At 54.1% G+C, this 20,955-nt stretch overlaps 9 protein-coding genes across 9 annotated transcripts; 4 read left to right on the top strand and 5 right to left on the bottom strand.

The window, feature by feature from the left end:
• Window positions 1-540: 540 nt before the first annotated feature.
• Window positions 541-1,002, bottom strand: CLAFUR5_03997 (uncharacterized protein; the record flags this gene model as incomplete). The annotated part of the gene is made up of 1 exon (XM_047903145.1): window positions 541-1,002. The coding sequence occupies one exon, from the start codon at window positions 1,000-1,002 to the stop codon at window positions 541-543; it is 462 nt and encodes a 153-aa protein (XP_047760801.1).
• Window positions 1,003-1,316: 314 nt separating this feature from the next.
• Window positions 1,317-3,368, bottom strand: CLAFUR5_03996 (uncharacterized protein; the record flags this gene model as incomplete). Its single annotated transcript, XM_047903144.1, has 1 exon — window positions 1,317-3,368. One exon carries the CDS (start codon window positions 3,366-3,368, stop codon window positions 1,317-1,319), a length of 2,052 nt encoding a protein of 683 aa, XP_047760802.1.
• A 367-nt stretch (window positions 3,369-3,735) lies between these two features.
• On the top strand, window positions 3,736-4,524 carry CLAFUR5_03995 (5'-hydroxyaverantin dehydrogenase; the record flags this gene model as incomplete). The annotated part of the gene is made up of 3 exons (XM_047903143.1): window positions 3,736-3,867; window positions 3,924-4,060; window positions 4,113-4,524. 3 exons carry the CDS (start codon window positions 3,736-3,738, stop codon window positions 4,522-4,524), a joined length of 681 nt encoding a protein of 226 aa, XP_047760799.1.
• Window positions 4,525-6,094: 1,570 nt separating this feature from the next.
• CLAFUR5_03994 (uncharacterized protein) lies at window positions 6,095-6,398 on the bottom strand (the record flags this gene model as incomplete). The annotated part of the gene is made up of 2 exons (XM_047903142.1): window positions 6,095-6,297; window positions 6,353-6,398. The coding sequence occupies 2 exons, from the start codon at window positions 6,396-6,398 to the stop codon at window positions 6,095-6,097; spliced, it is 249 nt and encodes an 82-aa protein (XP_047760800.1).
• A 3,374-nt stretch (window positions 6,399-9,772) lies between these two features.
• Window positions 9,773-11,500, top strand: CLAFUR5_03993 (uncharacterized protein; the record flags this gene model as incomplete). The annotated part of the gene is made up of 1 exon (XM_047903141.1): window positions 9,773-11,500. The coding sequence occupies one exon, from the start codon at window positions 9,773-9,775 to the stop codon at window positions 11,498-11,500; it is 1,728 nt and encodes a 575-aa protein (XP_047760805.1).
• A 1,313-nt stretch (window positions 11,501-12,813) lies between these two features.
• On the top strand, window positions 12,814-14,529 carry CLAFUR5_03992 (uncharacterized protein; the record flags this gene model as incomplete). Its single annotated transcript, XM_047903140.1, has 1 exon — window positions 12,814-14,529. One exon carries the CDS (start codon window positions 12,814-12,816, stop codon window positions 14,527-14,529), a length of 1,716 nt encoding a protein of 571 aa, XP_047760806.1.
• An 875-nt stretch (window positions 14,530-15,404) lies between these two features.
• On the bottom strand, window positions 15,405-17,467 carry CLAFUR5_03991 (Histone deacetylase RPD3; the record flags this gene model as incomplete). The annotated part of the gene is made up of 2 exons (XM_047903139.1): window positions 15,405-16,903; window positions 16,957-17,467. 2 exons carry the CDS (start codon window positions 17,465-17,467, stop codon window positions 15,405-15,407), a joined length of 2,010 nt encoding a protein of 669 aa, XP_047760803.1.
• Window positions 17,468-18,172: 705 nt separating this feature from the next.
• On the top strand, window positions 18,173-19,744 carry CLAFUR5_03990 (26S proteasome regulatory subunit rpn11; the record flags this gene model as incomplete). The annotated part of the gene is made up of 3 exons (XM_047903138.1): window positions 18,173-18,493; window positions 18,727-18,977; window positions 19,030-19,744. 3 exons carry the CDS (start codon window positions 18,173-18,175, stop codon window positions 19,742-19,744), a joined length of 1,287 nt encoding a protein of 428 aa, XP_047760804.1.
• Window positions 19,745-20,467: 723 nt separating this feature from the next.
• On the bottom strand, window positions 20,468-20,869 carry CLAFUR5_03989 (uncharacterized protein; the record flags this gene model as incomplete). The annotated part of the gene is made up of 1 exon (XM_047903137.1): window positions 20,468-20,869. The coding sequence occupies one exon, from the start codon at window positions 20,867-20,869 to the stop codon at window positions 20,468-20,470; it is 402 nt and encodes a 133-aa protein (XP_047760083.1).
• Window positions 20,870-20,955: the final 86 nt, after the last annotated feature.

Here is a 20,955-nt window from a genome sequence, read left to right as displayed (position 1 = left end):
AGGCATAACGAGAAGCAAGGACAGGAGGTTCGACCCAGAAGAAAAGGAATGTCGCACCGATCTCGAATTGAAGTCCATGCCAGAGCAAGAGTGCCGGTCAATTTCATGGCACCGTATCGATTGAAATATCGTATGAGCCGCATCCATGACAGTCGTCGTCGCGAACGCATCGGGAGACGGAACACATGTACCACATCAGCCTCGTCTGCTACGAGCCATAGTCTACTCTTGCCCCATCTCATTCACTCAGTCCCGGTCTCGCGCGTACCTCCCATGCCAACCCCCATCCTCATAACTCGTCCAGCCCCACGACCTCATCTTCTTCGACCCCATATCCCCAGCCATATACCGCAACCAAAGCGGTTTCCCTTCCTCATCTCCATCACACGCAATCGAACCCAGGCGCAGCAGAGTCTCGTTCGAGCCCATGGTATACCGCCGCAGCCAGCAGGTCCGCCGCGTACTCTTCTTCAGCTTGGGACACTTTGAGATCCTGCCACCCGATGCGAGAGCTTTCTTCTTCATCCATCATCTTGCGCATCAACATCTCCGCGTACACTTCCGGGGCAAGGCGCCCGCACGAGTATGCCTGAGAAGTTCCATGTATTTCTCAGCAGTGTCGACGGCTGCGAGGGCGTGTAGGAGAAGGGAGAACATGATATCGTCTTGCAATTGGGTAATGCTCATGTAGTCGGCCAAATACCAGGCCTTGAGAAGATCAGCATCGTCGCAGTCCTCGTAAGGTGGCAGTCCGCGTTCAGTCATCCAGAAGGTCAGAATCTTCCAGGCAGTCACGTCGTCATCTGGCTTGTGGATGACGCCGTCAGACTCCTTGAAGCCGCGTTGAAGAAGGCCGCGGAAGTAATCGGAAGTGCGGAGGAGGACGCTCTCGGGCATCTTAAGCGGGTTTGGATCGGTGCCAATGTAGATTTCAATCATGCGGTCGTTCTGCTTGGAGGCAAACACGGAGTGCATGTCGACTTCGGCTGGTATCGGAGCCATTTCGAATTTCGGTGGCTCGGGTAGGATTTACTGGAGGGAGGTCCTAGAAAGAGGCTCGCTGCTGTTTGGCGGTGCGTTGATGGTTCGTAAGAAGTGAGCTGTCTGTGGAAAGGGCTGCAGCAAAGGGAATTGTAGTGGCCAAGAGATGTGCTTCTCGGGCGGGTAACTGATGATGGTTCCCAGAGAAGATGTGCAGCGAGAGAATACAACTCACGCGCAGGCGTGTCTCGCTTGACATTAGACATGCATGAAGCTAAGATATATCAGCGGCGGACGTCAGACAAAGCCTTCCCAGACAATATCCTTGTCGGACTTCAAGTCGGCATCTTGCACTTATCGCAAACAAAGTCAAAGTCTTCAGCGCTTGCCAGCTCAGGGGTGATGCCATGGCACATAGTATGTTGCCACACATCACACACACCACAAGCGACCTGCGGGGCCCCATCGTTCAAATTCCTTCCTTGAGCCCCACAAACAGTGCAGTCGAATTCGAAGTCACTTTGGCTGGAGCCGATCGTGAGCAGCTGCGCACTCTTGGTGCTTTGCGGTTCGATCAGGTCGAGTAGGACCTTCATTCTCTGAGCAGAGCACTCGAGCACGGACTTGATGTCGTGGTCGACCTTTGCGTTCTTTTTCTTGCGTCCATCGAAGCTGACTTTGTCGCTTCTGGCCTTGACACCGGTCTCGATTGCGGCTCTGAGGCTTGTGAGGTCGCCAACGAGTAGTCCTGACTTCCAGAGAGATCGTAATAGGCTCTCTGTGAGCAGACTAACCTTGGCGTTGTCAGACGCATTTGTGTTCATCGCAGCATGGGGAGCATATGTAGTCTCCAGCACATGTCTAGTGATGAAATATGACGGTGTATTGGTCCCTAGCAGCGGCTGGAAGAGCATCTCGTTGAAGGTGGCTTGCAGATTCGAGGCCAAGAATGGCTTGATCGGCAGAACGAATTGCTGGAAAACAGGTAGCGATAGCGGCCGAATGAACTCGGTGAAGATGGAGAACAGCTCCGAAGCGTCCACGAGGAGTGCTGGCGCCACGGAAGCAAACCGTGTGAGTACTGTCAGGAATCTCTGTCGCAACCGTATCGACTCCTGTCCGCCGAATGCTTCGATGGTGTGTCCGCTGCTTTGCTGCTCCGACAACTCATCCTCGCTATCTTCTGCATCCTCTTCATCGCCAGAGCCAACCTCAGACTTGCGACTCTTGGTCAAAGGTGCTGTTGCGGATCTCGATCTCCGTATCTTCCCTTCTTCGCTGCCAGGGGCATCCGAGTCGCTGTCAAAGTAATCGCCATACTGACTGTTGTCGATGTCCAGCTTTTGACGCTTCGCAGCGGGCTCCTCTTTTTGCTTCTTGGGCGGCTTTGGCTCGGCTCTCCAGATTTCAGGAAACATGTTCATGCTCGTCTTGCTGCCATCAGCCATTACAGCTCGCATGATCTTTCTTTGGTTGTTGCGTCCATGTCCAATCGTGGACAAGTATTGGCCCAGCATTGTCTCCGAGAAGTCCACGTCTTGCTTTTCCTTCGAAGCTACATGCGCCTCCAGATCTTTCTGCAACACATCCAGCATTTGGTCAAGCCAAACTTTCCACCTTTCCCATCTTGCTTTGTGCTTGACACTGCAGTTGAATGCCCAGCCTACTACTGCCCAGAAATCTTCGGCGTTGTTCCAGAGAGATTGTGCTTCTGCATACTTGCTCCTTATCTGCCCAGGTCTTTCCCCTTCATCATCACTTGCGACATCTGAATTCCGAGTTCGTGATCGTTTCGATCGCTCGCTTTGCGCTCGTCCTTTGGTGAAGTGAAAGGCATTCTTCAAGTCGACGTCCTCTGGATTCGTGGTCCTGCTTAGTTGCCGCAAATACCTCACGGCATCATTCGAGGCAGCCTTGTTCTCTGACTTGATGGTCTTCGTGTTGAAGGTGGGGTGCACCGTCAATGTGGACTCGAGTGCGAGATGTTGTGGTGGCGGTACGCGTGAGACCGCGTTCGTTTCCAGACCAGTCTCCAGCAATCTCGACTGCAATGCTATGGCTTGCGAGTAGAGGCCTTCTTCCAGCGAGATAGCAGTTACATCAAGCATATATCGTGGGAGACCTCTCACTGTCCGCTCGACTCGGGGTTTGACAGCAGGTTGTGATGCCGGCGGAGTCGGGAACATGTTTAGAGGCGCTTCATCGACATGTATCTCTATGCCACCGTTCGACTTGCGCTTCTTCGCAGGTGGAGGTGCTGTTCGTTGCTGGTTGTTGCTGATGGACTGAAGTGGCTTTCTCGGCGTGGTGTTGTTCTTGGAGATGGAGTGTTTTGTGTCAGCCGGCTGAGTCTCTGCTAGTGGTCGCGATCCTCGTTTCGGCGGCATGGCTGGTGGTGGGTGAATGGATGTTGCTGTGCATTGTTAAGAAACAGAGAGAAGACGCGAGCGCGTCGATGATGTAGCGCGTTTTGGGGTCAGTCGTACATTGATGAGCATCAATCAATATTCAGTGGAGCCAGGCTTGCCGAGGAATCCGCCGACGAGGAGTTCCCTCTTATCGTCCTCCATCTTTCACTCACAAATCGACAATCTTCAGCTCCATCGCGATCATGCAGCCGCCTACCTGCAACGACTTGTCCGGGATGGCCGTCTCGCTGTCAACGTGATCAGTCGGCGATGATCTGCTGTGACATCTGGTCGATCCTGTCAGCTATGCGAATAATACGGCTCTCTCGATGCAGTCCGGAGACGCATGTCACCTCCAAGGCCAGCAGGCGCGTTCTGCACTTGCCAGCTTCGGACAAGCTGCTTATCGAGCTGCAACCTACTGACCACAGGCTGGGCTTGCATACTGGGCGCATATGGTAGGCAAGAAGTGATTCATGTACGCCCTCTCGCGTCATCTCCTCTCTTTTCGACTGCCCACCTTACTGACCACAGCCCACTGGTGGTGCTTCAGGCATTGGCGCAGGTGTGGTCAAGTCACTGGCAGAAGCTGGGATACAAGTCACAATCGCGGACTTGAATGCCGTCGCTGGCGATCAGTATGCAAAAGCGCTGGCCGCAGAGGGCCACGAGTATGTCTGTATCGATGTCACAGCGTGGAATAGCACTACTGACTACGAACAGTGTCGACTTTGTACATATGGACGTGACGAGCTGGGCGTCCCAACTGTCGGCGTTCAAGCACGCACTTCAGGTCTCTCTCACCAACAACATCGACATCGTAATCGCCTGTGCCGGCATAGCAGGCGCCAACATGCTCCAAGACGCTCCCTTCACGACCCCGACCACTTCAGAAGACCCTCAACCACCAAGCTTTCAACTCGCCATGATCAACGTTGATCTCGTAGGAGCAATGTACACAGCAACCCTCGCAGCCCACTACTGGCAGCAGAACCCACCCGCACCGGGAGCCGACAATGTCCTAATCTTGATCGCCTCAAACATCGCCTACTACGCCTCTCCGGGCTTCACAGGCTACGCAGCCTCCAAGTGGGGTGTACGCGGCATGTGGAAAGCTCTCCGCGCCACGCCGTAGTTTGAGAAACTGCTCAGAACGAATCTGCTGGCTCCACATATCGTGAGAAGTCCTATGACTGCTGGACTGCACCCGATCGTGGATGCGAATGGATTCAAGTTGGCGGAGATTTCGGATTGTGTAGAGTGTCTTATGCGGATGTGCTGCAACGAGGAGATCAGTGGACGGGCAGTGGAGGTCAATCCGGAAGGAAGCTGGTTCGATCTGTGTGATGATATGGAGGGTGGAGATGGTGTGAGAGTGTTTAATGAGCATCACGAGAAGGAGACGAAGCCGCTGTTTGAGTTCCTTGAGGCTCCGGACATCAGCATGACCTAGATCGAGAAGGAAGACCCTTCCGACGGCTAAAAGAATGTCCGACGGCTAAAAGAATGTATACGGCCCCGCTGCGATTCGAACGCAGGTCTCCTGAGCACAGTCCGTCGCTAATCGAGGGAGTGATGGGATTGTTTCGTGGATAGAAGAAAATGCCCGGAGGCATTTGCTTGTATGCACTAATCTCACATGTGTCAGGTATGCTACCGCTGCACTACAGGGCCTTTCGTTTCGTGACGGCGGATCAAGCACAGAATGCATGTATGTACCTTTACCAACCCTGTCTGATGGTATTGAAGTCGTTGACAGTTGCATCTTCGCATGTCCTCCATCGTGGCCCGTGCGTCGGCTTGTGATCAACCATATCCGACAGTCGTCCTTGCCTTGCGTCCAGCGCCATATGATATGGAAGTACATAACAGCCTCGCTAGTATCTTCCAACACAACGTGGTCCCATGGTGCAGCGGTCAGCACATCTGGCACATATGAGGAGAGGCTGCTGGTTTGTACCGGCAACCTGCGAGTTCAGGCTCACTCCGTTTATTGCACTTCCCCTCGCTGGGACTGTGGTCAGAGGACCTGCGTTCGAGTCGCAGTGGGGTCGGTCATTTGATTTTTGCTCTCGTGTTGTACTTGCTTGTTCGTCGTGCGATCCCTGTGTCGTGGAAGCGATCGAGGATGCAGGCAGCGGGTGCGTTATGGTCACGGCTAAGGAATTCGAGACGGTCCTTTGCCTTCGCTATCGTTGTGACTTGCTCTCGAGTGGGCTTGGTAAGCCTTACGTGATGTTCGAATGTTTTGGACTGTTTTGAATGTTCTGTCTGACCGAGCGAGGCAGATCTGTGTGTGTAATGGCCGGGTTTTCCTGGAATGTGTGTATCTGAGCAGACGTTGTCGACAACGACCTCATCGTCAAAGAACTCAAAGATGTGATACCACCATCATTTGATGATCGCTATCTATCAGTATAATGAGCAGAAATGATCGACTCAAGTCTCAAGATGACCACGTTGTCGGCATCCCATGACTTTTGCTGGCACGCTACCTCAACACTAGCTGCCTGAGGCACATCATTATGGAGACAAGAAAGACCACTCTCTCAGACCACAAAGAAGTCGGAACAAACCAGAACAGCACGAGAAGCATTCAGATGCATGTATCGTCCATGTCTCGAGGTGCGGTTACTGAACCTTTGCCCGACCGGCATGCCTCTCTGCTCTACATAGCCTCGGAGCCGACTCCGTCTGATCAAGATCTACTGCCTGCCCGGCGGAATGACAGGTGGGCATCCAGGCTGTGCCGGAGGACTTCCAATGACTTGTGCTACTCGCTTCTTAACCACAGGCTCTGGAGCCGGCTCAGGCATACGCTTCGTTGGCGGCGGAGGTGGTGCACATCCCGGTAGTGCTGGAGGGCACCCAACTTGTGCTTCTGGCTCAGCGGCTGGAGCAGCCACGGCTGGTAGTCACGTTAGATGAGTACACTGTGATGTGGTTAAAGATGGTGTTCATACCGAATGCTGCAAGAGCTGCTAGAAGAGTGAAGGTGACTGAGCGCATTGTGCGTTGTGTGATGTTTCCAGAACGTACGATCTTAAGGTGTGTGCGATGTGATGAGAAGATAGAACCTACCGTATTCTTCGCGAAGGGATTATGGTTGCGATATGTACAAGATCGAAGATTGAAGATCAGCACCGGCGCGCTGACGATGAGCAAGGCCAAGCGTGGGAATGCATGCAGTCGCGAGACTGCTGACCATACATGTGTGACAACAAAGCCGATCTGAAAACCAGAGCAGTATGGTAGCGTGCGATGGACATCTGCTTGTCAGTCTGGAAGGACTCCCCCCAAGGTCGCCACCAGCAATTGGTTGCAGTCCTCATCACGGCATGCGAGATGATCTTATCTGATCCCTATTGAGGTGTCGATCTGCAACCTCGGTGTTGGTGGCGGCCACTATCGTCATCGCATGTTGCATCTTAGCGTGGGCAGAGCTGTTGTTGGTGTGCTGATGATGTGGGAGAAGCTGCCAAGGTGTTTCGTAGCGAAGCCGGCGAAGTCTTGGGCTAAAGATCATTGGCTGCGGCCCATCCCGTTGTCACATCTTGGCAGAAGGTGTAAGTGAAGGACTTGCCTCTTTCATGTGCTCGTACTGCGTTCAATATGCATCGGACATACATCAAGCCTATCGCTGATGACAGAGCTACATCTTCATACCCATATCGAGTAGGAACCAAGGCAGCGGCACGATTACGGCCGATGAACAAGCTCATGGGCCCACATGAAGCTACCATGCAAAGCTCGGCACACAATGGAAGCATGAATTGTGAGCTACATATCTAGCCATGATTGCGGCGTTCCCAACAATACGCCTACTATGACGGTTCAACCGTGGATCCAGTTGTAGTCCTGGGTGAGGTGGTGAGTTCATCTCACCATCCATCGCCGTGAGCAGTTTTCTAACTGTTCTTGCAGGCCGAGTGGTTATGGCGCTGTAAGTTGATGCTTCTGGCTTCAAGTCACTGGCAATGCTAATGTCTATCCAGAGTTTCAGGCAGTGAAAACTGTGCCGATTTGGTTCTACTAGTGGTGTGTAGTCACTGCAAACTGTGTTCTCCTGATCACAATTAATGCCTTTCGAAGGGTAAAACCGCGGTAAGCATTGATTCCATTGATTATCATTCTCAATCAAGTGTTCGGTGACTGATTATCTTCCAGTGGGTTCGAGTCCCGTGAGTACTCTCCAAAGCGTTAATCCGTTGATGGCGTTGTTCTAACATCTGCCAGACCCTCATCAACATAAGCTTGAGGCTTTCTTTTTTTGCCATTTTGTCGGACTTCACCCTCCAAGTTCAACGCATGTGACAGTCAAGGCTTTGATATCCTTTTGTCCATCTCTGCGGACTTCACGACGACCACTGTGACTTGTGCTAATATGTATATGTCTTGCTGTGAGTATGTTAAGTGCTGCTTGAGGTCGACATGTGCTGTAGCGTGGTGTAGCTTTTTCTTTGTGTTCTACCTGGGAGCAGAATGTCCGTGAACACACGAGGGAGCTGACTAGGCGTTGAGCTACCGTGATCACGCACCTCTCCAGGTATCAAGGCAATGAATCTTCCAGACGTTATGGCGTGGAGCTGATCTGGCATGTACTCGCAATGAGCCCGGAGTACATGGACCGGCTACCAATTTCGCTGAAGGTTAAGTCCTCCTTATGTCCTCGAGTCATGATAATGCCAAAGTCATCTTGGAAGATTCACGAAGTGGTATCAGCCATTGTATTGACCTACCAACTTCACATCTGGGCCACCTCCTTGCTCGGGTTGACCCAATGATGAGGCCTCCCTCCCCCAATGCAGCATATATTTGAATTGTAGAAGACGCTGCCTAAGCTGGCACAACTGCTTCTCTTCCCAGTCTGTGACTGCGAGACATCCCAAGGTGGCGCAAGACAAAGTGCCATACCAAAGGAAGCGATAATGATCGTGGTTTGGCAGGTCGTCATGTTGAATGTCTGGAAACAGATTGAGGTTGTGCTGGGCTGGACGACGAGAGAAAGATCGTGGGAGGTGAATAAGAACATGCTAGACATAGGTTCGTACTTACGTTAGAAGATCTGAGCGTGTGCGTCTTCGAAGGCGTGGCACAATCGACAGATTGGTCCGACCTGTGGGTATGGACATCATCTCGACGGTCAGTGTCGCGGCCGTGTACAGTGACTGGATCATCACTGGCCCTCAGCGAACGCTCGGAGGCCTGATTCATGGTACATCGACTAATCATCTCTGCCGAACTGCGTGGCCACGGCTGACAGAGCACTCGGCTTGCCTCCAATCCGAAAGCAGCATGCAGGATATCCCATGAATAGGGTGCATCTCGCGCCAAGATGGAGCCTGGCGCTCAATCAGTACATCACTCTCCTGAGTAGCACAGCAGTACCACCGTGCCTACGATGCCATGGCATATAAAAAGTGCTGCTGCAACGTCAGACATCTCTACTGAGTGTGACTCCAGGGAAGATGCAGCCGCGGGTGGCAGACATCAGTCTCGCGTGGGACTGCATAGTGCTGAGTTCCTGGTCCCTTCCAAGGCGTATGCGGTGTTTCCAGCTGTAGTACCATCACCATGCAGTGGTATTTTCCAACGTTTTGTGTCCATGAGTGACACATCCTCAATCATGCTCACGACATCTTGTCACGATTTGACAGACTACGCGGTATATATGTGCACCTCTTACACCCATCCATAAGCAGCCTGTCGTGCTTAGTGTGAGGGTACTGCGCCGTGGTGGCTCTCCTGTGTGAGCCGTGAATGCCGAATTCCGGTCGTTGGTAAACATCATATCCTAAGCCAGCCATCGACGACTCCGGCATACTCTGGAGAGGTCGATGATATGCGGATGATCCTGAGTGCAGAAGAAGTCGCGAACTCGAAGTCGTGCGTCCGGGGAGTCACGAAAGCATCCTCTTTCCCATCGCAAACTCTTCATCCACATCTCCACCACCACAGTTTTTCTGCGCCTGCAAGGTCCTCTCGCATGGATCGATCTGCGCCTAGACCACGGACGAGGTCAGCAGCGCGTCCAGCCACAGTCGGAACAGGTAGGCAAGCGAGTTCTTATCGCATGTGGGCAACAGGGAAGCACAATTTCCTCTGCTATCGCTGCATCGCTTCCATTGCTCTTCCACTATTCGCTGTCTCTCCTGCACAGATCTGTACTGCTATCCCAGCGTTCCCAATATCGACAGCATCATTCACAGCCGTATCAACACCACAGCCTGTCCCGGGAGGAATACCGTACCACCCACCAGAGCTAGTGGTTGCATCATCTGATAGCCCGAGACATCACCAGCGGGGTCACGACTGATCACGAGGAGCGGATTGAAATCTGACACCGGTCCCTCAGAGCTTTCGAGCTCCCATCGCTCTACAGGATGGCCATGTACGAACGTCGCTCCTCGATGGAGGCTTTCGAACGAGCCTCGCGGACGCAGTCACCGTCTGGATCTGAACGACGAAAGCTTTCCTTCAACCCGCTTGGAGAATGGACGCCCGAAGTCGTGCATCACGATCCGCCAGTAGGAGCATTCGAGGTCAGCAAGGGCAAGAGGATAGCACAAGTCGCGATCGCTTCGGTATACTGCTTGTTCGCGGCTGGGGTAGTGTTCGGCTTTGCTGCGATCAAGCCGGTCCTGATCGAAGAGGGCGTCTACAAGGACAAATGCACAAAACACGAGCTGGAAGACAATGTCTACGTCTGCTACGAGCAAGAGCTACGACTCAACCTCATGTTCGCCATTGCGGCAGTCAGCACGAACGTATGCGCTTTACCGGTAGGGACGGTGCTGGACAGATATGGACCTCGAGTCGCGAGCATCATTGGCTGTGTATTCCTCTTCGTAGGTGCACTGCTTCTTGCGTTCGCTGCACAGATTCCTGGCGATGCCTACATACCCGGCTACCTCTTCCTCGCGCTCGGCGGACCATTCGTCTTCATCTCATCCTTTCAGCTGAGCAACACCTTCCCGAAGCACTCAGGCCTCATCCTCGCCTTACTGACTGGAGCCTTCGATACTAGCAGTGCCGTCTTCCTGGTATACCGCCTCATCTACCAAGGCACGAGCGGCTCCTTTACGATCCGGAAGTTCTTCCTACTCTACCTCATCGTCCCAGCCTTCATCCTCGTCATGCAGATCTTCATCATGCCCGCAAAATCCTACAAGAGCGTTGGCGAACTTGTCAAGCAAGCTGAAGATGACGCGCAGGATGTGCACGATTCCGACGAGGACATCCAGGATGAGGTGCAGCGACGGGGACTCCAGAATGCTCGCCGGGAACATCGGGAGAGTGTTGTTTCCGAGATCTCAGAGTTGTTGGGCTCGAAAAAGGCAGATCAGCACGTTCAGCAAGAAGAGGAAAAGGTCAAGAAGAGTGGTGTTTGGGGTGCGATGCATGGGAAGACGGCGACTCAGCAGATTCTCAGTCCGTGGTGGGTCTTGATCACCATTTTCACTATGGTGCAGATGTTGCGGATCAACTACTTTGTGGCCACCATCAGGACTCAGTACACCGATATGCTAGGGTCTGTGCACAAGGCGAAGCAAGTGAACGAGTTCTTCGATGTTGCACTACCTCTTGGTGGAGTCATCGCAGTACCTTTCATCGGGCTTGTCTTGGACCATACGAGCACGCCCTTCGTGCTTGTACTGCTGGTATCCGTCGCTACCGCTATCGGCATATTCGGTGTCATACCCGAGATGTGGGCATCTTACATGAACATCATCCTCTTCGTCATCTACCGACCATTCTACTACACCGCGGTGTCCGACTACAGCGCCAAAGTGTTTGGCTTCGTCACATTTGGCAAGGTCTACGGCCTCATCATCTGTGTTGCTGGACTCTTCAACTTCGCGCAAGCAGGCCTGGATGCGCTCACGCACAAAGCGTTCCACAACAATCCGATCCCGACCAACATCATCCTACTGACTGTGGCCTTCGTCGTCGGCATCGCGCTCGTTGGGTACGTGTGGCGAAAGAGTATCACTCTGCAAGAAGACAAGATCAAGGAAGAGGCGGATGAAGCCAGAGAAGTGCTCATGCCAGGTGCAAATGGCACACAAGTGAACAGGCCGCACGGACACGAGACGTATGGCACGGCATGATTGCTTGAGCGAGATTTTGCACAAATTGTACAACTTTGGGTAAGGGGAAAATGAGTGTGGTTGCCATTCTGGCATTGCACAGCGTGGTGTTACTGAGCATTTGACTGGTGTTGGATGCATGGGAGTATTGATTGCTGAGAGTGGTTACAGTATCACAGCAACATGTGTAATGATTGAGATTGCTGGTGGTCGGCAGGTCTGAATCGAGATTGTCAAGATGAGCTTGCGCTGACATCGATCTTACAGACACAGCACTCCTGGATCAGACTGAGATCACAGTCGCAGCACTTTATACACATCGACCTCATGGCCAAGTCAACCTTTTACAATCAAACAACGGACTGCTCTCCGCTGCCTGTTCGTTTCAGACCCACGTGCAGCGGCTGTGGCGGCGTTAGCGAGATCCGCTTTGCCCAATCATGTCCTGGCTTTCTCACGACGCGCCCTGACTCCAAACACGACTCTTTTCTTTCTATTGTCGGACAGCTATTGTCGTACTTCATACGCGCCCGCGCAAACACTCTCTACTGGCTGAGAACACCCGCAGCATGTCGGCAGGAGGCTTCCGGACGACTTCAAACCTGGTTGCGTGCTGGTCCGTGTCGCTGCTTGCTGGCCCGAGACCTCACACAAGCGTATCGAGTCGCCTGCGACACTCTATACTCAACATGCCATTTTCTAGGCCCGGCGGAGCACGATGAGGAATAGCGATGTCTGGCTGTCCATGCGCCACACGATGGGCTCCGCACCTTCTTCACCGTTTCGCGAAGTCCACCCAAGACCCGCTCTTAGGCGCGACTCGCTGGAAATACTTCTTCACGAAATGACCACGTGATACACACGCCATGCTCTGCCATACTGCGAAATATCGTATACAACCACGCGGCTCTGGCGCGGTCGCCATTCTTCGCGCATTTACGGCGACCTTCTTTGTGTGTCGTGTGCTTGGTGGCGATCGGGACTGAGGTGGGCTTTGACTTCTTGTATATACCCCATTGTCATCTTTCCATTGTCCCTCTATTGTTCACTGCGGGGGCCGCAATAACGCTCATTGTACCCATTGTCGGCACTCAAGGATATAGCAGGCACGACCGCGCGACTTCTATTCCATTCTGCATCCGTTCAACTACATCCAACAAGACAGCAACTTCACGAGCAACCTTCCATACCTCATCTCTGAACTCCTGGCCGGCCCAGCTTCACGAGCGGATCCTTCGTCACCTACGCTGTCTTTTAACCACACACCGAAGCAGGACTTCTCCAAGTACATGCCCAGTAGCAGCAACACACCAACAGCTACAACCACCACCCATATGCACACCGCATCCACCACGAGCACACGGCACACATCAATCATGTCTTCCTTCAGCAAGGTCATCGCACTTGCTGCGCTCATCTGCACTCTCGCTCCTTCCGCCACAGCACACAGCTGGATTGAGGAGTACCAGGTCATCAACGCCAACGGTTCTTACTGCGGTGCACGTGGCTATTCGCGAGGATACGTTCCACGTACAGACCCCACGTTCACAGGCAACAGTGACATGTGGATGCTTCCTTCGCTTGAGGCACGAAATGACGACGGCACTGCCCGTACACGAATCAACTCGACCGACTCTCTCTGCCACCCGTCGCAGCGAACCCCAACTTACACCTCGGCATACCCTAAACTCAAGGTCTCTCCAGGCGACTACGTTGCCATGAAGTACCTTGAGAACGGCCACGTTACACTTCCATGGAACATCACAGGCAAGCCATTCGGTGGTGGCACAATCTTCGTCTTCGGCACCACTCAACCATCCGATGACGAGAAGATTGCCGATGTCATGAAGTGGAACACCGAGGGCACTGGCGGTAACAAGAAGGGTTTCCTCATGACCGCACAAAACTACGACGACGGTCGATGCCACCAGCTCAACTGCGGTGACATCTCCCAAGAGCGTCAAAGGCTTGAGCCCAACCACGTCGCCGACCAGCCAACTTCCGGCGTCGAGGACTGGTGTGAGACCGATCTCAAGATCCCCGAGACCGTCAAACCAGGCTCCCTCACCACCTACTGGGTCTGGCAGTGGCCTACCAACCCCAACGAGGACTGCAACACCCCAGCCGGCAAAGACGAGTACTACACGACTTGCGCCGACTTCGACGTTGTCGCAGACAACTCAGCCGCCGAGGCTCCTTTCAGCGTCGGCGCCGGTGGCAACCCGCGATCTGTCGCCGTCTCCAACTACAAATCCCGCACGGCCTACACCGTTTCGCCGACTGCGGTCCTCCAGGAGCACAACACCGTCGTTGGAGGCTCCATGCCCACTGTCAACCCTGCCTTCGTCAGCGCTTGCTCCGTCCAAGCCTCCGTCATCAAAGCCGGCAACCTCGGCGTCTGGCCAGAGGTCTACGTCCCGAATTCCTGCGACGTTCCCACCTCCTTCGGCACACCCGCCGCTTCGGCTTGGAAGGACTCCGTCAAGAGCGCGTATGCTTCATACACTGCTGGCTCATCATCGGCCTACAGCTCCGCCTTCGCCGCTGCTGGAATCCCAGTCCCGAGCCGAACCCCCTGGAACGCCCAGGCAAGCAGGACCGGCACGCAGGTCCAGCCTACTGCCGCCCCTAACGCTTCGCCGGCTCCTACCGGCTCAGGCAACGCCCCGGCTCCAAGCGCCCCCGTCGCCACGGCTCCTTATGCTAACAGCACAAGTCCCGCTGGCTCTGAGGCGCCTGCTGTTCAAGTCACGACAATTACGACCGTTCTCGTCATCACTTCGACCCTTCCGGCTGGGCAGCCGGTTCCTTCTGCGTCCGCGTATGCATCCGCGCCGAGCAGCGAGACACCGAGCACCTTTGCGACCGCGCCTGCTGGCGTCTCTCCTTCATCATACGAGGGTTCGCTTCCAATGCCAGCGACGACACCAATCGCATCTGCTTCCGCACCTGCACCAGCGCCTGCTGACACCAACGGCATCCCGACCATCTCGACTAAGGCTGCGTCTGCTTCGAATTACAGACGCCATGCTAGGGATGTTAGGCGCTAAAGCTTGAATGGGGTCTCTTCTTCCTCTTTGATAGATGGCATAGACAGGACTTGATCGCAGGTAGATCTGAGTCTTTGTATGACTTTTACGGCTGTTTGGATGTTGGCATAGCATAAGCAGGAAGGGGCACTTTTAGCGGCAGCTTTTGGTTTTCATTTGGATACCCATATAGAGCAACTTATGCATACGGACTTTGGGATTGCAATTTTGAACTTCACTTCTCCTTTCCAGCTTCCTACCTATACTCTTCACAATCACGTTTCAGCTCCAATACCCGCCCTTGGCTCATGCTGACGTCTCATCTGAAATGTTTCGTTCTGGTATCTCAAACTATCCTCTTAACACAATGCACTCCAATCCTATCGTACCGTTACACCACCAAACGCCAACGCTAATTCATCTCACTTTGACCCCTTCTGCTTCTTGTTGCTCTCCTCGTTACCCTCGGCCTTCGCTGTACCAGCACTTCCCTGCATTTGCTCTGCAGTCGAGCCCTCCGACGCATCACCCGCACCATCTGAACCCGGCTCAGACTCAGGTTCGGCCTTTATAGAAATAGCCCAAGCTCGAATTTGTCGCTGGAGAGGCGACTTCACAGTGCTGTTGCCCGCCTTCTCCTTCGCATTGGCCTTCACCTTCGGACTAACCAGCTTGATCACTTTCATCGGCCGTGTGTCAGGCTCAGCTTCTATGATGTACTTGATCGAACTCTTCTCTTTGCCGCGAGCGTACTTCACTTGGTCTTTAGCTTGCGCTTCGTCCAATATGTCAGTCGCATCGCTGTCGTCATCGCGGTTTTCGAAAGCCGAGTCTGGTCTTGGTGTCTCAGGCGACTGATCGTTCACCGCTGACACCCTCTCCTTTCCCTTGCCTTTCTAAGCCGCGGGAGGAGCGTCCTTTGTTGCCAGCTCGTTGCTGGCTTCGGCCTTTGTGTCTTCACTTTCGCGCTCGGCTTCGCCTTCGTCCTTGGCTGCTTGGGCGCTCTCTGCCATTTCCACATCTTCTGTTGCTGATGGCTCGGCAGCAGTGTTGGCAACCACCGGCGCTGGCGATTTCGGAGGTGTGCTGGTCTGCTGTGCGGCTGCTTCCGAGGCGAGTCTATCGATCGCCGAAGGTTGCGCACTCTCCACGCTGTCCACCTGCATTTCATCGTCGGCTTCGTCTTCGGCGCCAGCTTCACTTTGATCGCTGGCCGCTGGCTCGGCCTTTGCGGTCAAAGATCCGGGAGGTGCGGGAGATTTGCTTGCCTTCGCAGCTAGTATGCTCTCGCCGACAGCAGCATTCGCCTCGAGTGGATCATCTGCCGTACCGTCCAACTGCATCGCGCCTCCATTCTCCTCATCATCTGCATCGCCATCCAGACTTCGCGAATCATCATCTACTGGCGTGTTGGCACCGCTGTCGTCTGTCGGTCCGTGTGGGTTGATATGATCCATGATGCCTCGTCTTCTCGGCCGTCCTGGCTGTCGCTTCACGCCGTTCGCCTCAGCCATCTCTTCGTCATCGCTCTCGTCTATCTCGTTGTCTCCTGTTCGGTTTCGATCCCACATTCGTTGATTTATTCTTCGATCCTTGCTGGCCTCTGCATCGTCTTCCTCATCGTCCAGTCGATCTTCTTGTTCTTCGAACGTCTCCGGCTCGCCGTCTGGGCCTGCGTTGTGCATGCCGAGCGGCTCGCGAGGGACGTCGTGCATCTGCACACTCGGTGCGTGAGGCGATGTGCGCTTGAGGTTCTCCAGGACCTGAGTCTTGATCTTGTCCAGATATTCGAACGAGTTGGCGTTGTCCATATTACTAGGCTTGACATCCAGCTCGAAATCGGGAGAGTAGTATTCGTAGTAATCCGTGAAGGGAAGGTCGGGACCCATCTCTACACCCACAAGCTGACCAGTCTCGTATGCCCAAGTACGTGCGACGTTGCGCATCGTGTAGCCACCTCCGCCGAGGATCAGAGTAGGCTTGCCGAAGGACTTGACGTAGTTGACGCAGTTTGCGTGACCGCGCATACTCAGGTTGAAGCAGCCGAGTCTGTCTCCAGATAAAGAGTCACCACCGCACTGTAGCACGACAGCCGTGGGTTGATAGTATTCCATGACCCAGCCGATGGTGGGCTCGAAGATGGTCTTGTAGCTGTTGTCGTCGATGCCGTCACGAAGTGGGAAGTTGACAGCGTAGTTCTTGCCCGCGCCCACACCGATGTCTCGAAGTTCGCCAGTTCCGGGGAAGTACTCGCCGTATTTGTGGAAGGAGACGGTCATGACGCGATCGGTCGAGTAGAATGCTTCTTCAACACCATCTCCGTGGTGGACGTCGATGTCGATGTAGAGGACGCGAGGGTGGAATCGGAGCAGCTCGAGTATGCCGAGGACGATGTCTACGATATGTTAGTATGGGATTGAGAAAGTGGTGTCAATTGGAAGTAGGTACCATTGATGTAGCAGAACCCTGAGGCTTCGCTCTTCTTCGCGTGATGCAGACCACCAGCCCAGTTGATCGCGACATCGCACTTGCCACGGTTGAGTCTCGCAGCACCCTCCATACTGCCACCGGCACTGATGCCGCAGAACTCGAACAGTCCATCGAAGACAGGACAATCGTCTCCTACGTTGTAGCGACCCTGCTCCTTCATAAAGCTGTCCATGTTGTCCGGTGTCACGCGCTGCAGGAAGTCGACATACTCGTCGGTGTGGAATTGTGTCATCTCGTACTTTGACGCGGGCTTAGCGCGGTAAATTTCGAGCTTCTTGTATAGTCCGTAGTTCATGATCAGGCTGTGGGCCATTCGTATGCGATGTGGTTTCATTGGATGTCCGGCATTGTATGCGTAGTTTCCCACATCTGAATCGTAGAAGTAGGCCACCTTCTTGGGTTGCGACGGCGCAGCATTGGTCCCGGTCCCAGGGGCATCGAGGGGCGTGAAGCCACCCTTGGATGCCATAGCGGGTGGTCGTACGTGGGAGAGGAATGCAGCTCTTGCTATGGTCGCGTGTCGCCAAAGATCTGGCTGGTCGCAACACGTGTCGCAAGGGTGCTCCTGAGGCAGGAGGGGTGCGAATGGGTGGCTTGGTCAGGTCTCCAGCATGGATGCCACGATCGTATGTGCGCGCGATGTGGACAGTGCAGGTGGTTGCTTCGACTGCGTGGTGGATGCAGTAGAAAGAACAGTGCACATGTAGAGGCAGGAACGGCTCGGCGCACCTTCCTCTGACGCAACATGCAGGGACCGTGCGGTCGGAGCTTGGCGTGGATCTTCCGAGCTCTAGCAGCAGCTGCAGTCCGTTGGTGATGTCGCGTTGCCATCTGCCTGCACTTTATCACCACCATCACCTTCAACATCTCACTTCGCCGCTGCCACCTTCTTCTACCCCGCGATAGGACCTGCATCGTATCAGTACTCCCACGACGACTCGACATCCTCGACGGCGACAGACAGCGAACACCGAACGAGCAAGCACCACACGTGCATCAACAGCCACTTCCACATCTCTCGCCATGGACCGCTTATCGAGAATGCTTGCCGCCGCTCAGGGCATGGGCGGTGGAGGCGGAGCCCCTGCACAGGTAAGACGCATCTCTCTGCCGCGGACAATACACTGGTACAACACCATATCTGGACTGGAATCTGGCCATCGTCACGCCGGTCATGGATGCGCGTGAACGTGATGCGCGTGAGCGTGATGCTTGCTTTAGGGGCATAGGCGTATGGCTGCAGGGCGAACTGAGAAATACACCCAGGCATCGACGCAGGCGATTGCAGACTTGCCTGCAGATATGTCAGTGGCTGAGGAAGAAAACCCGTGGTCCTCCACCGTGGCTCAACCACTTACTCGATCAAGAGGGCGCTCCCTTCGCCCATCCTTCAGGCACATGTCCCCGGCCCGCATGGCCACAGACCTGCTGTGACTGCTGCATTCACGATACGAAACGAGACTGCGTGCATCGCGTACTCATGTTCGGCAGTAAAGTATGTTTTGCAGTCGTGCCCATGCGTCCATGAGCACACTACCGGCCACATGCCCAGCCCACCTGCAGGTCTTTCTCCATGTCTCGCTAACCGCACAATACCGTGCTCCGCGAAGCCGCAAGTCGAGGTTGCCATGCGGGTTGCTTTGCTCCCACTTCATTTCATCCGGGATGCAGGACCGCTTGGACCAGGATCACTGTTCGTGGTCGCCGGCTAACTCGTCTTTGTTTTAGGACACCAACATCATCGACAACGCCGAAACAGTCTACATCTCCTCACTCGCCCTCCTCAAGATGCTGCGACACGGCCGAGCAGGTGTGCCTATGGAAGTCATGGGTCTGATGTTGGGAGAGTTCGTGGATGATTACACAGTGCGCGTGGTAGACGTGTTCGCCATGCCGCAGTCAGGTACCGGCGTGTCAGTCGAAGCAGTGGATCCAGTCTTCCAGACCAAGATGATGGACATGTTACGGCAGACGGGCAGGTGAGGATAATACATCCTATGCTGGCATATGCTTCATACTGACCTCTTTCAGACCAGAGACAGTCGTCGGCTGGTACCACTCACATCCCGGATTTGGCTGTTGGCTCTCTAGCGTCGATATCAACACCCAGCAGTCCTTCGAACAGCTCACACCGCGCGCCGTGGCCGTAGTCATCGATCCCATCCAATCCGTCAAGGGCAAGGTCGTGATCGATGCCTTCCGCCTCATCAACCCACAAACCCTCATGCTTGGCCAAGAGCCTCGCCAAACCACCTCCAACCTCGGACACCTCAACAAGCCCAGCATACAAGCACTCATCCACGGTCTCAACCGACACTACTACAGCATCGGCATTGGCTATCGGAAGTCTGCACTCGAGGAGGGCATGCTGATGAACTTGCACAAGACTGTGTGGACAGAGGCTCTGACTATGCCAGACTTTGCAACAGAAGGACAGCGGAATGAGGCCAATCTGAAGAAGCTGGTGTCATTGGCGGAGGGCTACGAGAAGAGAGTCAAGGAGGAGACCGAGCTCACCAAGGAGCAGCTGCGGACACGATATGTCGGCAAGGTCGACCCGAAGAAGCACATCGAGACGGTTGGACAAGAGCTGATCGAGGACAACATCGTGTCTGTGAGCAGGCAGATGATCGACAAGGAGGCCTCCGTCCCGGCAGCATCTTCGGACGGCTTGGACAACGGCAAGGCGAATGGTGCGTCGAATGGTCATGCATCGGGCGGTGATGCGATGGACGAGGATCTGTAGAAATGGAAAGCGGGAAGAAACAGGCGCACAAAATTTGCGCACTTACGAATAACCATTATGCTTTCGATGTGCATAGCCGCGGCGCCTGGCGCCGAAGAAGACATGAGCCATGCGTATGATAGCATAGCCTGTACTATTGAGAATGAGATACTACATTGACCTCCAGCTCAGCCGGCTTTGTGCCTGCATTTGTTAATCTGGAGCTGTTTGTTGGGTTTGACTTGATGCTCTGATACTGGACGTGCTGGAGAGGAAGTTTTGACCACATGGCTTTGTCAACGCTCGCCGATATGGTTACATTGGCTGGCGCTGAAGAAGGAGATGTCGTAGAGATGGGAGGGATGTGGTGAGCCTTTGTGAGGTATGAAGATTTCACTTGGCGGTGTTGAGGCTGGAGAGTGGGTAGGATGATTTCAAGGGCTCGATGTGTTCTTTCGAGGCAGCCGCGACATTTCTTGCCACGCCTGTTCAATGCCCATACAACAACAAGAGATTAGAGATGAGACGTCGTTACGGATCAACACTGCAGCGGCATTTCTCTTGGTTGAGAATTGAGCTGACCGGCGTAGGGAGAAGAATTCAAAAAGCCCTCGATCGCAGGCACTGCAAAATTGAAGTAATTGGAAGTTGGGAGAGATTGCGAGGTTGAAGAGGGTATGTTGCAGGGATTGTTCTGGTCGTCTATGGAGATGGCTAACTTGGACCTGCTCGTCTTTTGGTGCGCTAGTCAAGAGGAGGAACGAAGCATCCAGGTTTCCAACTGGTAGTCTGGTCCCCCTTCAGTCTTCGGGACCCAAGTTCATTGCACACAATGTTCAGCGCTGGTTGCATAACGCTGAATACGTCCTTGTGATCTTCCAAGGACCCATTCGCCGCGTCGCCATTCTTCTTGTCGGAGTAGTGGCGACAGAGACCCCGACATGCCAGCGAGAACCTTTCGGCAGGGATGGCATCGATCAACTGCTCAGCACACTTGAAATCGCCGCGTGTCATGAGGAACCAGGCTTTGTAGGCGAACAAGTCGACCAGCTGATACCCTTCGGCATGGTCGCCATATTTCAAGTACTCCAGAGCCGTGATGGGGTCTCTGAAATCGAGCTGGAGATCGAGGATCTGGCTCCACATCAGTGATCAACTTGGCCATAGTTGCGTCCATGAACTCGCTGGCCTTGATCCGTTGTCCGAAACGAGACATAAGTTTGGGACAGCAA

This window comes from Fulvia fulva, chromosome 4, assembly GCF_020509005.1.
Source record: "Fulvia fulva chromosome 4, complete sequence".
Classification (NCBI taxonomy): Eukaryota; Fungi; Ascomycota; class Dothideomycetes; order Mycosphaerellales; family Mycosphaerellaceae; genus Fulvia; species Fulvia fulva.
The sequence above is the reverse complement of the archived record's forward strand: the minus strand, read 5'-3'. Positions and strand labels throughout refer to the sequence as shown.